This window comes from Bufo bufo, chromosome 3, assembly GCF_905171765.1.
Source record: "Bufo bufo chromosome 3, aBufBuf1.1, whole genome shotgun sequence".
NCBI lineage: Eukaryota > Metazoa > Chordata > Amphibia > Anura > Bufonidae > Bufo > Bufo bufo.
In genome coordinates, this window is record NC_053391.1 from 185,201,503 (window position 1) to 185,217,436 (window position 15,934).

General features: G+C 42.9%; 1 protein-coding gene across 8 annotated transcripts in view; it reads left to right on the forward strand.

Moving 5' to 3' along the window:
* KDM6A (lysine demethylase 6A) overlaps positions 1 to 15,934 on the forward strand; it is a 120,987-nt gene that overhangs the window by 73,525 nt on the left and 31,528 nt on the right. For 2 of the 8 annotated variants that reach the window (XM_040423813.1, XM_040423819.1), the window contains exons 10-17: positions 3,377 to 3,503; positions 4,571 to 4,669; positions 5,491 to 5,710; positions 6,207 to 6,341; positions 6,759 to 6,914; positions 7,225 to 7,320; positions 8,813 to 8,917; positions 9,004 to 9,399. In XM_040423813.1, the coding sequence (XP_040279747.1) occupies positions 3,377 to 3,503; positions 4,571 to 4,669; positions 5,491 to 5,710; positions 6,207 to 6,341; positions 6,759 to 6,914; positions 7,225 to 7,320; positions 8,813 to 8,917; positions 9,004 to 9,399 (1,334 nt within the window). The remainder of the gene's footprint in view (positions 1 to 3,376; positions 3,504 to 4,570; positions 4,670 to 5,490; positions 5,711 to 6,206; positions 6,342 to 6,758; positions 6,915 to 7,224; positions 7,321 to 8,812; positions 8,918 to 9,003; positions 9,400 to 15,934) is intronic. The other 6 variants (XM_040423814.1, XM_040423820.1, XM_040423817.1 and 3 more) reach the window with 5 other exon arrangements.

A 15,934-nucleotide genomic window follows, 5' to 3' on the forward strand; every position in this document is an offset into this window, starting at 1 on the left:
TCACATGACCCTCTTCCTATTGAAAAAACTAAAGTTGGATTCAAAATGTCCGACTTCAAAATGTCCGCCATGGTCACCACCCATCTTGAAAAGTTTCCCCCCTCACATATACTAATGTGCCACAAACAGGAAGTTAATATCACCAACCATTCCCATTTTATTAAGGTGTATCCATATAAATGGCCCACCCTGTATATAAAACTTTTGAAAAAAAAAAAAAAAAAATATAAATTGCCTCACCATTTTTGCTGAGTGACTTATTTTTTAATATGTTACATCAAGAGCATCAAGAATGGTGCTTATTTGTGCAGTTTTGGCACATTGGGCTAGCTGTACATCCTGTTTTTTTCCCCTCTGACGGGTCCGTTTAATTTTTCTGCCACCAGATGCTACATAATGGGCAAATCCTGTCTGACGTATTTTTTTTTAATAAAAAAAAAAAAAAAAAAATAGGATGTTTTACTAGGATGCTAAAATGAGCCTCGGCTGATTTCAAAATGCAGTTAGCCTAAGGGTCCATTCACACGTCTGCAAGTGTTTTGCAGTCTGCAAATTGTGTATCCGCAAAATACTGACACATGTCATGTGCGTTCCGCATTTTGCGGACCGCACATGGCCGGCACTATAATAGAAATGCCTTTTCTTGTCCGTGGCTGTGGACAAGAATAGGACATGTTCTATTTATTTGTGGGGCTGCAGAACGGAAGTGCGGATGCGGACAGCACACTGTGTGCTGGCCGCATCTTTTGCGACCCCGTTGAAAATGAATCGGTCTGCACCCGTTCCGCAAAATTGCGGACCCATTTTGCGGACGTGTGAATGGACCCTAAGGCCAGGTCTCCACAACATCGCAGATCACTCGTGTGTGGTATAGTATAGGAGCCTTGTTTGGCGGCACAATGGGTGAGGCCGGACGCTAATGTTCATTCTGTTTAGATCTAACCCTGTTGGATTTTTTTCCCCCTGCAATTGCAGAAACATGATGTCACTCGTATGCTTGTGATGTCATGCTTTCCCATAGGCTTGCATGCACATCCGTTTATAACATGTTAAAGTCCCGTGTAGTCTGGTTATAAAACGGTAAAATCCACACACAGTCCTCTACACCTCCACCTAAATATATAACCGTGCATTCGGAAAGTCTTCAGATGCTTTCACTTTTCCCCCCATTTTGTCATCTTGTGGACTTTTCTCCATCGTTCTGCCCTCGGTGCCCCGCACTCTGAGCTCTACGGGCTGGGGGGGGGCTTCAACAGACATGCACTCACAACAGTTTTTGAATATAGCCAGCCACAATTAACCCCTTAATGACGTCTGAGGTACTGTGTGTGTCATGTTCGGCTGTTAGTTACGTTACCGCATCATGTCGTACACAGTATACATGCGGTGACGCCGGCTGCATGTAGTCATCTGCATCACGACTTGCCGCGTGGCAGCACCCTGCGTTTTTCCAAATCCTGTCCAATGGACTGAGTTTACCACTGGTGGACTCTAACCAAGGTGTAGAAACCTCTGAAAGATAATGAAGAGGAACGGTAGGTTTAGCAAGATTTTAGTTTTTTCCTTTTAATAAAATAGCAAAGATTTCTAACTTTCTGTTTTCGCTTTCCCAATATGTGGTATTGAGTGCAGATTGATGGAGGGAAACGGGATTTCTTTTATTTTAGCACAAGGTCGCAACTTAACAAAATGTGGAAAAAAGTGAAAGGGTCTGAAGACTTTCCGAGTGCATTGTATTATTTTATTTTTTTATGGCATGGTGTGACTGCTGCCAAGTTGCTTTTCCTTTTGGTTGCTAGGCATACAATACCAAAATGAATATGGGGGTTGTCAGGCAGCGTGTCCTTAGTGCCCCGTTTCGACTCAAGGTTGAAATGCTACAGAATTTAAGTACAAAAGAGGACAGGGGGGCTTTGTAAGGCTTTCTGCCCCTTTTTTTAAATCTCTTTCCCCTTGCTCAACCATATTTTTGTAAAAATAAATTCAGGTGTGAACCTCTAAACCTTAGCGGCACAACTGCTTCCTACACGGGTGTTGTGTTCCCGTCATGTTAGTGTTGTCTGCCTGGGGCATTTCAATGGTGGTATAAAACATATTATGGATTTTGTGGGGTCTTCTGCCTCTGCTTACATATTATTGCTGGCCAGATTCATTTATCATTGACAATGTTTTGTAGACTCCAAATTTTGAGGAATATCCACTATTAACCTCTACATGCCTATTGTTAAGTTTTAAAGGGGTTGTCCCAAGATCCATAGTGGTGGTCCTGTTCCCCAGCATGAATGGGTGCAGCAGTTGAGCATGCACACTGCCATTCTACTCAGTCTGTTGGACTCTGCTATCTCCAGCGGGCACATGGAGAATGAATGGATTGGCAGTACACTTGCTTGACTGAGGACACAGAACCCCCATTTTATTTGGTAAGAGTCCTAACAGTCGGACCTACACAGATTTCGGATCAGATACTTATCCACTGTCCAAGGGATAGGAGGGGTAAGTTTAGATCTCTTAAAATAACTCCACACGTTGGTACCTACATAGAATTTGCGTTAGAGGTTCTGCAGTTTGTTTAAACTGATCTATCCTCTGGATAGATCATCAGCTTCTGATCAGCGGGGGTCTGACACCTGGGACCCCCACCGATCAGCTGTTTGAGAAGGCAGCAGCGCTCCAGCATCGCCGCAGCCTTCTCACTGTTTACCGCTGGCTCAGTGATGTCACGACTAGTATCAACTAGCGTGGGCGGTGTTAACCTCTTTTGACTTGAATGGAGCTTAGCCCCGCCCATGCTAGTTGATACTAGTCGTGACGTCATTGGGCCGGCGGTAAACAGTGACAAGGCCGCGGCGCTGCTGGAGCGCCGCTGCCTTCTCAAACAGCTAATCGGCGGGGGTCCTGGGTGTCGGACCCCTGCTGATTAGAAGCTGATGATCTATCCAGAGAATAGATCATCAGTTTAAACAAAGTGCAGAACCCCTTTAAAGCTTTGTTTTTTTCGGGGGTTTACAAAATTGTACTCATTTCAAAATGGTAGAAAATAAACCTCCGGCGTAAGTAAGTCAGGGGTACGTAGTGAGCAGATAATGCAAGGGAAGCTTGAAATGTTACTGTATAACTGTACCTAAATACTTAATCACCTATATTTGGATCTGAGCTAATGATGCAATTGGTCATCTGCATATTTCGGTGGTTTCCACTAGATACTATACAATCCAGTTTATTTGGGGCGGTGGAACATGATCAAGTCTGGAAGCAGCAGAGACCGGTCAAGCTGCCTGAACACTATATAGCTGTAATAATTATGTGTGCATCCGCTATGTATCCGCCATTTTACTTGGAATCTGAAGCACTGATTGTTCTTATTCCATGTCACTAGGATGGATGCATCACACCGTTGATCAGTTGGGAGATAAAGCCACAAAGGCCAGCTATGCGATCCAGTATCTGCAGAGATCATTAGAGGCAGATCCCAACTCTGGTCAGTCCTGGTATTTCCTTGGAAGGTAATCCTATTTCTATTTTTCTTAATCAGTCTTGCTTAATATTGTATAGTCACCATAGCGTAAGGTTCTGAAATGGTTAGGTTTCGTTGGTATAAACCACATCTAAGAATGGTTTCTCCAGATATAATTTATTTTTATTAGTTATACATAAACTTTATCCACCATAGATACTTATGGTGTATCACTAGGATATGATATCAATTGTGAGCGTCCAACTGGCAAGACCCCTACAACCCTCAGAATGTTTACTTACGTAGCAGTGATCCTGGCCAGTTATTTGGCAGGGGGGCTGGGTTGCAGTTCCTCCTACATAGCAGGTGGTGCCATTTTGTGGTAGAAATGCCAGTGGGAACTCGGTTGGTCCCTTTCTTCTTGGGATTGGCCCAGGGCCTAGAGGTCACACCTTAGCAAACATATCCCTTTTATATGCCTTAATAACAGAAGGTATGAATACTCCTTTAAAGGAGTTTTGCAAGAATGGAGCAGGGACCGGCAAACCTGTAAAGAAAATATTACTTACCAGCTACCCCCCTGCTCCTTCACATGGCGCAAGGGGGTCTGGGCTCCACAGCGGCCAGTAATTGGCTTTGACGATTTCAAACTGGATGTTGACATGGAAGGAGCGGAGGTCCGGCGCCAGGAAGGACATAAGTAATCTTTCCTTTACGGGTCCAGCCAAGTGGGGAGGGGAAATTCATGCAATAACCCCTTTAAGGGTAGGTTCCCCTGTCTGCACATGACTCCAGCAGCCTGTTGCACATGCAGTGGTATTTGTCCCGCTAAAAGCCCACATTTATGCCAGATCCCTGTCTGATCACATTGTAGTCAGTGGGGATGCAGTGGTGTCCGTTGCTCTGTTGGAACAGGCTACTGGCATTCGCATCAGCAATTTAAATGTAGCTTAACAGATGTCAGTAACCCCTTTTTTTTTTACATGGTTTGACTGTTTTCTCACACATTTAGAGAGTGTGGTTCCCTACTGCTGTAACGGCACTGGACCGTATTGGGTAACGTAATATTAGGCAGTTGCTGCCGCACTTTTTAATATCTATTTTTTGTTTTGAAAGGTGCTACTCCAGTATTGGCAAGGTTCAGGATGCCTTTATATCCTACAGGCAATCTATCGATAAGTCGGAGGCGAGTGCGGACACATGGTGTTCTATAGGGTATGTTGTACTTTTATTTCTCTTTGTAGTGTACCCAATGTGCATTTTAAGGGAAATTACCTTTTATCCTTTTAGTCTGTTTATAGCACATTAGGGGTAATTCATGGAAACAAACAGAACAATGGTCTTTGCTTGCCAGTGGCAACCTTCCTTATATTACTCTTGGAAAAGTTGAGAAAATTGTGATTGGTTGCTGTGGGCAAAAAAGAGTTTCCTGACTCGCCCCTGCCGAGCTGCCTTTTACTGATGTGACTGTAACCACTTTATCTAAGGCAAGATTTTATTTACTGTATGCTTTTTCAGAAATGGTATATTAATGTAACCCATTTATATCAATGCAAACCATAGTTTTGAGTCCATGTTGCCTTTCATACGGGCATGAATTTTTTTCCACACCAATTTGAAAAATAAAGAAGCAATAAAACAGATCCTGTACATAACTGATGCACAGGATCCGTTTTTTTTCTTCTTTTTCCGTTCTGGAAAAATAACATGAATGGGAACTCTCCCCAATATGTATGGCCACCTTGAGTGTATCTTGGCTTCCAATGTCTTCCTTTTTCAGCCTTCCAGCAGGATATATGGACTGCTTGGTGACCATCTGTGGCCTCCACGTGATAAACCAGACTTTGGGAACTGAGACTTGTTCTTTGCTGGCAGACTCTTCATATTCACTCTGATTCTCCAAATATTCGAGGCTTGTGTATCCCTAAAGATATGTCTCAATAAAAGTCGATTAGTGGATATTATTTGAATTACATTTTGTATGTGTGTCTCACAAAGACTTGGTTGATAAAGTTGTTGACTGCCTTGTTTTACAGCGTGCTGTATCAGCAGCAGAACCAGCCTATGGATGCACTGCAGGCCTATATTTGTGCTGTCCAGTTGGATCATGGCCATGCTGCAGCTTGGATGGACCTAGGCACTTTGTATGAATCATGCAACCAGCCTCAAGATGCCATCAAATGCTACCTAAATGCCACACGGAGCAAAAACTGTAGTAATACCTCTGCTCTTGCAGCTCGGATTAAGTATTTACAGGTATACTTTTCGTTCCCCAAGTCCTGTTTCTGACCATGAAGCATGTCCATGTACCATAATTCTGTAAATCTGAGTTATGTGCCATGCCCTTCATACTTTTAAGATTTCATTGCATCAAAGTGTGGAATCTTCCCAAGGTCACCTCATCCATTCTTTTATTGTAGGTTAATGTGCATTGTTTTTGTTCTTGTGTGTATATATATAATTGCCATAGACGTGGAAAGCACAAGGCAGGTTTTCCTGGCTCTTGTGTCGCATTCTTAATTTCCATGCGTTGACGTTCCACATATTTTAATTTATACTCACAAAGGTTACGTTCTGGTTACCCTTATTTATTATTAAGTAAAAAAAAAAAATATATATATATATATATATATATATAAAATTATGAAGTTTCCTGTCGGGAAGCACTCGGCACTTGCTAGGAAGTGGTAGTGGACATGCTCGTGATAAATTAGGCCTGTGTTAAATTTCCTTTTTGCGTAATTTTTCCTAGGCTCAGTTGTGTAACCTTCCACAAGGTAGTCTACAGAGTAAAACTAAATTGCTTCCTAGTATTGAGGAGGCATGGAGCCTACCAATCCCCGCAGAGCTTACCTCCAGGCAGGGTGCCATGAACTCAGCACAGCAGGTGAGAAGTTGGGTTACTTTCTGCAAACGCCCAGCTTGAAAAGTTAATTTTGCTACTTAGCGAGTTTCTTTTTCTTGAGCATGAACTGGTTTGTGTACATGTTCACTTAGGCACAAGGCAAACACAGAGTGAGGTTACTTGACAAGCACTAGGATTTTGGGTACCAACCAAGAACCTTTGTGGATCATCCTTGACCCCATTACACCCGTTACATTAGGTTTTTGTTTTTATCACATTTTTTCATTTTTTTTTGTCACTGCTGGCATTCACTAATCTGAACCAGCGCCCTGTATGTGGACCCACATTTTTCTTGTTTCTTTTGTCAAAATGTGGTTTAAAAGGCAAAATGAAAACAGATTCCCAGTGGGAAAAGGCATACGTACTGTACAGAACTATATTTTCTCTTATAATTCGTAGGCCTGTAAACCTCATCATCAGAATGCTGAATCTGTACTAGGCCTCAGTCAGACACCAATTTCACAGCAGTCCTTGCCACTACATATGATTCCTTCTAGCCAGGTAGATGAACTGTCAAGTCCTGCCAAGAGGAAAAGAACTTCTAGTCCTGCAAAGGTATTTCTCATGGCAAAACAATGTATGTGGCTCATGCTGTGTTTTTTTTTTTAACCATCACATTCACATACAGCATAGAGGATGTTTGCCTTAAAGACTTTCCATGCTTTTACATAGTCCTACATTTTTAACCATAGGGAGTGGTTGGCAGGTTCAGTTGTTTTTCTTTCTTTCTTTTTTTTTTTTTCCTGTCTTTTTTTTCCTTCTCTTAAATAATGCATTTGTGCTTTTTGTGCTTATTTTTCATGCTCACTGGATGACTATTGTACCTGTTTTGCATAATGCTTTTTGTGTGTTCCCTCCTGCGTAGAATTCTTCTGAAACCTGGAGTGGTGGCCATGTAGCGTCACATTCCCCAGCTCAACCACAACTACATTCGTGGTCTTTGCCCCCACAGAAGTTACAGGTATCGCAGTCTTGTCCAAATGATAATTCAAAGCATGTGTTATGGGAACGTTTACTTCTTGGGCTACTTTCCCATCTCTCTGGAAAATATCCGGCAGGTTGTTCCGGCAGAGAACAGTTCACCGCCAGATCCCCGTTGACTATAACGGGATCCAGCCACTTTCCAGCATAAATGCCAGCTTTCGGTCAGGCGAATACTGCCTCATGCAGCTGTTGTTATCCAGCTGACGTTTATGCCGGAACAGCCCGCTGGATCACATATAATAGAAATGTGAAAGTAGCCTTACTTTAGAAGCAATATTGGTTAAATGTATTTTCCTTTTAAGGCGTTTTCTGCTTTAGAAGATCCCTTTTCCTGTGGCCAGTGCAATATAGATAGTCCCCCACTTTTACAAAGGGCGTGTCTCCATCGAGATTCTCAGATCGAGCCCATGGATCTGTGGAGAAAAAAAACAGATGTGCGCATAGCCCAGTGGTTTGTTTGGGTCCCCATGCTGCCTGTTTTAATAAGATACGTAACACATTGGAGAATATAGTCATGTGCATAAGGCCTTCTACATGGGACTATCAGTACCTACCTATGTTGAAAATGGATGTACTGCTCCCCTAGGCAAGTTGACTCCCACATTATTACATTGTAGGTTCATATTCTACAGTTCTTAGTACTATTCAGGTACCTGTGCTAGGGATGAATTCTTGCATGCATAGTTAGATCAGGTGCCGTAACTGTTTTACCCTTGTAGGATTTTATACTGCAGGCGATTGGCACTAAAGAAAACTTGTCGGTCTGTGCCTGTAATTGCCAGCGTTAAAGGATAACTCATATTTTCACTCAAAATTCAATTTTCATATAAGTTGTTGTTGATGTGGTGATAATCCATAATCACTAATTATTGTGTTCACATACCACTTGTTTAATAAGATTCCGTCCATAGCAACCGCTCCTCACAAGACTTCTTTCTGACTATCTTCTCAAGATGGCCGCCGATGCCCTTACCCTGAGGCTAAGACTTCCCTCCCTAACTACCCAGAATTAATTTGCCTCATCTCTGGAACGCTCAGCCTAACCCCAACCAATCGGCTTTCTCCAGACTTAAACACGCCCTCGTCCCCCTGAGTAATCGTGAATATTCTAATCGCGAATATCGGCACTATCCCGTCAGATGGGAGCGCACACACAGCGTTCGGGACTGCCCACTACTCCGTCCTCCGTCTTCTGTATATAGAAGATAGGAGACGGTGGACACTTAACAAGGCTGTTTTAGCCGCACCACTGAAATGCCTGGGGGAGGAAAGAACATGCTGCAATTACTAGGTAATTCAATACCTATACAAAAGTATTAATTAGGGAACTAAGGTAAACTCAGACCAATCCAATTACATAAAAAAAATAAAAATTGTCAGTTACCCTTTATTCAGTGATTTGTGAGCAGATAATACATGTCTGCCGCCATATATGATCGCACTTATATTTGTATATGATTTACTTTTAGCAATTGGAACAGCTACGAGCAAACAGGAATAACCTAAGCCCTGCACAGAAAGTGTTGTTGGAGCAGCTGGAGAGTCAGTTTGTCTTAATGCAGCAGCACCAGCAGGTATGGACCTCCTCATTATAGTAACAGTATATGTAACGTATGCAGTGGGACACTTTTGTGAATGCCGTATGCTTTTCTTAATACAGCAGATGAGACAAACTGGAGTTGCACAGGTACGACCTACTGGAATTGCTAATGGGCCAACAGCTGACTCATCACTGCCTACAAACTCTGTCTCTGGTCAGCAGCATCAGGTTGCGCTAACCCGAGCGCTTAATGTCACTCAGCCTGGAATCCGTCCAGCTCGCCCTGTACAGCCTGTGACTAACGGACCCTTTCCAGCAGGACCAGTTTCCTGCAGTACCACAGGGACAATGGGTAGTACAGACACTATGTTAGGCAATAATCACATAACGGGAAGTGGAAGTAATGGAAATGTGCCTTACCCACAGCGAAACGCACTCACTCTACCTCATAACCGCACAAACCTGACCAGCAGCGCAGAGGAGCCGTGGAAAAACCAACTGTCTAACTCCACTCAGGTAACAGAATACATTGCTAATTTTTTTTATTTTTATTTTTTCAATTTTATTTTGGTTTGTGTTTTTTTTTTTCCGTCTTGTTTTCTGCTGAGGTAATACATACTGGGCACTGGTGATTATTTGCATGTACGCTTCTGCAAGTTGCATGTTTTACATCAGCCCAATGTCACTACTTTGGTCTTCTGCATGTGACATGCAACATGTACATCTGTATGTTGATGCTTTTTGGAACTGTATATTTTACTTTTCATACCGCTGGGCACTAAAGTTGATTTGCTCCTCTCCTCCTCGGAAGGGTAAGAAGGGGAGGAGATACATGTAACTTAGCGGCAACTATAGGTTTGAATTTGACCAAGGACAACATCTGCATGGAGTTTGTATGTTCTCCCCGTGTTTGCGTGGGTTTCTTCCGGGTTCTCAGGTTTCCTCCCACACTCCAAAGACATACTGATAGGGACCTTTGATTGTGAGCCCATTGGGGACAGTTGGATGCTAATGTCTGTAAAGCGCTGTGGAATATAGAAGAGCTATATAAGTGCATAAAATAAATAAACTAAGGGCTGTTTCACACGAGTCCATTGGGGATCATCCTTGGTGTGATCGTGATCCTCTGTTCTGGGCTTGCAGGAACACACAGTATTATGATTTCTAATGCGATCTGCCTCTGCTTGGCCTTACTACTTCAGGATCACGCTGACCGCTTTATGTCACTATGATTCTGTACAAGTGAGGTCGAGCAGAGGCACATAGCATTAGAAATCATGCTAATACCATGTGCTCCTGCAAGTCCAGAATGGAGGATCATGATTCCCACAATGGACTCGCTCGTGTGAAACAGCCCTAAGGACTCTTTCACACGAGCGGATGCCGTGCGGGTAATCTGCTGCGTGAAAGAGAGCCAAGCCCCGCTCCGGACAGCGGAGACACGGAGCATTAACATGTTTGATTGATAGATAATGCTCCGTGCCTCTCTGTGATCTTTTTACTACAAAATCACGGTGACAACTTTATCTCACTGTGATTTTGTAGTAAAAAGTTCACAGAGAGGCAGGGAGCATTATCAAACATGTTAATGCTCCGTGTCTCCGCTGTCCGGAGCGGGGCTTGGCTCTCTTTCACGCAGCGGATTACCCGCACGGCATCCGCTCGTGTGAAAGAGTCCTAAGAGTTTTATGATAGGCTCCTCACCTGTCCTGGTCTAACTTGGTCAAGTCATTTTGATTACATTGAAAGTCCATTATAATGGAAAAGTCTACTTTCACGCAGGAAGTGTCTGCTACTTCCTTTGTGTTGAGGGGGTTGCCAATTTCTGCAAATGCTTCCAAATCTATTTTTTGTGTGATAAACATCCATATGTCACATCTCTACCCTGCTGTGCTGTAGAAAGTCCCCGGTTCCCCATCCCCGGGCCGTGTAAACTGCTATAATCCTCTGTGCACAAGATGGCGGTGGTGATGAGATTCACCCACGTCACTGCATTCGGTGCTGTCTCTGGAACAATCCTCTTCAACTCATGCACAGAGCAGTCAATGAAGATGTTCAGCGGAAGCACAGAAGAGGATCCATCAACAGGAGTCACATCACCAGCGCCATCTTGCAGCGGTGGATGCTACAGCTGAGGATTGTACGAGTTTAGGCTACTTTCACACTTGCGTTCAGAACGGGACCATCTGCTGTCTGCACAGACGGATCCGCTCCTATAATGCAGATGTTTGGATCCGTTCAGACTTTACATTGAAAGTCAATGGGGGACGGATCCGTTTGAAAATTGAGCCATATTGTGTCAACTTCAAATGGATCCGTCCCCATTGACTTACATTGTAAGTCTGGACGGATCCGTTTGCCTCCGCACGGCCAGGCGGACACCCGAACGCTGCAAGCTGCGTTCGGGTGTCCGCTTGCGGAGCGGAGGCTAAACACTGCCAGACTGATGCATTCTGAGCGGATCCGCATCCACTCAGAATGCATTGGTAGCTGGACGGATGCGTTCGGGGCCGCTTGTGAGCCCCTTCAAACGGAGCTCACAAGCGGAGCCCCGAACGCTAGTATGAAAGTAGCCTTACATAGGAAGCTGCGCAGCGGGGTTATGATGTGACAGACTGATGTTTGTCACACAAGAAATAGATTTGGGGCTACTTGAAAATTTTTGTTCGGATTGGCCAACCCCTTTACACATTCAGATCAGATCAATGACCTTATTGTGCATATTGGTCAGGGAGGGAGATTGGTGTGCTTACCCCACCAGATTTGCAGTGCTGATAAAATTGTTGATGACTGTAGTTTTTAATGCTTGTCAGCGCCCCTAAAATTGTGCTAACCGCACTCTTCCAGCATGCAAATATAGTAGTATCCATAGCTGGGACAGCCGTAATGCCGCTAAGGATACCTGCACGCGATGCAGATTGGTGTGCAGAAAACCCACAAAAAATCTGCACCAAAACTGCACAAACAAGTCGTTTTTTTTGTTGTTTTTGGTGCGGATTTTCTATTGTCAATAAATTCATTGAAGTTTGTGGGGGAAACCACTCTTCATTAACAATTGGCATGCTGCAGATTTTAAAGGGCTTATTCAGGAAATAATGATGACCTTTCACATCGGCGCCAGTCCTGGTACCCCCACCGAACAGCTGTTTCACGGAGCCGCAGCAGGCACCTGGCAGATTTTAGGCACAGCACTGTGCGTAGTATAGCGGCGGTGCTTGATATTGCAGCTCAGCCCCATTCACTTCCCCGGCGGCTGCGCTAGGCCATGTGACCAAAGTACAGTGACGTCACATCGTCCAGGAAGAGGCCACGGCGCTCATGTTCAGTCAGCCACTTTCCTCCCTAACAGGACCAGCCGTAAACGGAGTAAGTGAAATAGTTCAATAGGGACTAAATACCTGATCTGTCATTAGGGATCACTTTCACCGCAGTCGGTTTTCGCTGTTTGTATCTGATCCGTCACATTATGATTAGAGATGAGCGAACTTCTGTTTTAAGTTCGGTGTCTAAAGTTCGGCTTCCGGTTAGCGGAGGATCCCGATATGGATTCCGAATTCCGTTGTGGTCCGTGGTAGTGGAATCAATAATCGGCCATTATTGATTCCACTACCACGGACCACAACGGAATTCGGAATCCATATCGGGATCCTCCGCTAACCGGAAGCCGAACTTTAGACGCCGAACTTAAAACAGAAGTTCGCTCATCTCTAATTATGATCGATTGGAAACCAATGTTTTAAGTGACCACAAACTGGCTTATTTTGGAACTTCTAAATCACAAATCTCGGCAACAAACTTTCAGCAGAGAACAGCCTGCCGGCGTTCACCGGATCTGGCATTGCCGGATTCAGCAGATCACCGCTGGATCCCTATTGCCTATAATGCAGCAGTTTTTGCCAGGCTGCCAGATCATCTCTAACGGACACGTGAACACAACCCAAAGTATGCTTCTTGGCCCCTCACGACATCTCCTGCACCTATTTTCATATTCTGATGCTGTGGAGTCTTTCTTATTGTTTGCTGATATTGCATACTTTGTAGTTCCTTTTTTAACCCCTTCAGCACCCAGCCAGTTTTCACCTTCCTGATTCAGGCCAATTTGACAGGTCACTTTGTGGTAATACTTTTATGTATCCAGGCAATTCTGAAATAGTTTTTTCGTGACACAGTGTACTTTTGTTTTCCTTTATTTATTTTAAAAAATAATCCAAAATTTGTGGATAATTTTTAAAAGTTTCTAAATTATTATTTTTTTGCTCATAGACAGATAGTGATGCCTCATAAAATAATTATAAATAAGCATTCACTATATTCACAAGATGATGTAGAGTAGACATATGGCAAATTCTTAATTCTAATTATTGGACAAGGATTCTTTTGGTGAAGGTTTTGAGACTTTCCAGAAGTGGATCCAACAGCTAGGATCCTTCCTTTATATTTCTGATTCCTTTCAATCCACTTCTTGGTTGGGCTGGAAAGCCACCTCCAAAAACTGTGGGACGCTACCTTTTAAGTTTCTGCTTTATGGGTGCTGCCCACACGGTCAGTTTTTTTTTTTTTTTTTTGGCTTTTTTAAAGGAAACCTGTCATCAATTTATGCTGACCTCACGGAGGGCAGCATAAATTAGTGACATAAATGCTGATGTCAGCGGTGTGTCACTCATGAGCTAATAGTAATTGGTTGCTGAGAACCAGCGTCATAATCATTGCAGCCCAGGCCTGGAAAAGAGTTAAATCTACCTGAGAAGAGTCCTGGTTATTCCTAATCTCCTGCTCTCTCGCCCATCTGCTGATGATTGGCAGTTCTCTCCTAGTGTTGAGCGTGAATATTCGAAAAGCAAATTTTTCTCGTGAATATCAGCACTTCGAGAATTTGCGAATATTTAGAATATAGTGCTATATATATTCGTAATGACGAATATTCGTTTGTTTTTTTGTTTTTTAACACAGTACACATCAGGTGATCATCCCTCCCTTCTTCTAGCTTGTGGGCCAATGAGAATGCCTTGTCACAGCTTAGCAACATCCCTAGCAACCAATAGAAAAGTTGCTTGCCCCTTACTATACAAGTTGCACATATTGCGAAAAAATATGCGCATCATTAACCACCTCAGCCCCTATGGCTTAAACACCCTGAAAGACCAGGCCACTTTTTACACTTCTGACCTACACTACTTTCACCGTTTATTGCTCGGTCATGCAACTTACCACCCAAATGAATTTTACCTCCTTTTCTTCTCACTAATAGAGCTTTCATTTGGTGGTATTTCATTGCTGCTGACATTTTTACTTTTTTTGTTATTAATGGAAATTTAACGATTTTTTTTTTTGCAAAAAAATGACATTTTTCACTTTCAGTTGTAAAATTTTGCAAAAAAAACGACATCCATATATAAATTTTGCTCTAAATTTATTGTTCTACATGTCTTTGATAAAAAAAAAATGTTTGGGTAAAAAAAAAAATGGTTTGGGTTAAAGTTATAGCGTTTACAAACTATGGTACAAAAATGAGAATTTCCGCTTTTTGAAGCAGCTCTGACTTTCTGAGCACCTGTCATGTTTCCTGAGGTTCTACAATGGCCAGACAGTACAAACACCCCACAAATGACCCCATTTCGGAAAGTAGACACCCTAAGGTATTCGCTGATGGGTATAGTGAGTTCATAGAACTTTTTTTTTTTTTGTCACAAGTTAGCGGAAAATGATGATTTTTTAATTTTTTTTTTCTTACAAAGTCTCATATTCCACTAACTTGTGACAAAAAATAAAAACTTCCATGAACTCACTATGCCCATCACGAAATACCTTGGGGTGTCTTCTTTCCAAAATGGGGTCACTTGTGGGGTAGTTATACTGCCCTGGCATTCTAGGGGCCCAAATGTGTGGTAAGGAGTTTGAAATCAAATTCTGTAATAAATGGCCGGTGAAATCCGTGCTCTTTGGAATGTGGGCCCCTTTGCCCACCTAGGCTGCAAAAAAGTGTCACACATCTGGTATCACCGTACTCAGGAGAAGTTGGGGAATGTGTTTTGGGGTGTCATTTTACATATACCCATGCTGGGTGAGATAAATATCTTCGTCAAATGCCAACTTTTTATAAAAAAATGGGAAAAGTTGTCTTTTGCCATGATATTTCTCTCACCCAGCATGATATTTCTCTCACCCAGCATGGTGCTCTTTGGAATGTGGGCCCCTTTGCCCACCTAGGCTGCAAAAAAGTGTCACACATGTGGTATCGCCGTATTCAGGAGAAGTTGGGCAATGTGTTTTGGGGTGTCTTTTTACATATACCCATGCTGTGGGAGAGAAATATCTTGGCAAAAGACAACTTTTCCCATTTTTTTTATACAAAGTTGGCATTTGACCAAGATATTTATCTCACCCAGCATGGGTATATGTAAAATGACACCCCAAAACACATTCCCCAACTTCTCCTGAATACGGCGATACCACATGTGTGGCACTTTTTTGCAGCCTAGGTGGGCAAAGGGGCGCACATTCCTTTTATGAGGGCATTTTTAGACATTTGGATCCCAGACTTCTTCTCACGCTTTGGGGCCCCTAAAATGCCAGGGCAGTATAAATACCCCACATGTGACCCCATTTTGGAAAGAAGACACCCCAAGGTATTCAATGAGGGGCATGGCGAGTTCATAGAATTTTTTTTTTTTTTTTGGCACAAGTTAGCGGAAATTGATTTTATTTATTTTTTTCTCACAAAGTCTCCCTTTCCGCTAACTTGGGACAAAAATTTCAATCTTTCATGGACTCAATATGCCCCTCACGGAATACCTGGGGGTGTCTTCTTTCCGAAATGGGGTCACATGTGGGGTATTTATACTGCCCTGGCATTCTGGGGGCCCTAAAGCCTGAGAAGTCTGAAATATAAATGTCTAACAAATTTTACGCATTTGGATTCCGTGAGGGGTATGGTGAGTTCATGTGAGATTTAATTTTTTGACACAAGTTAGTGGAATATGAGACTTTGTAAGAAAAAAATAATAATTTCCGCTAACTTGGGCCAAAAAAATGTCTGAATGGAGCCTTACAG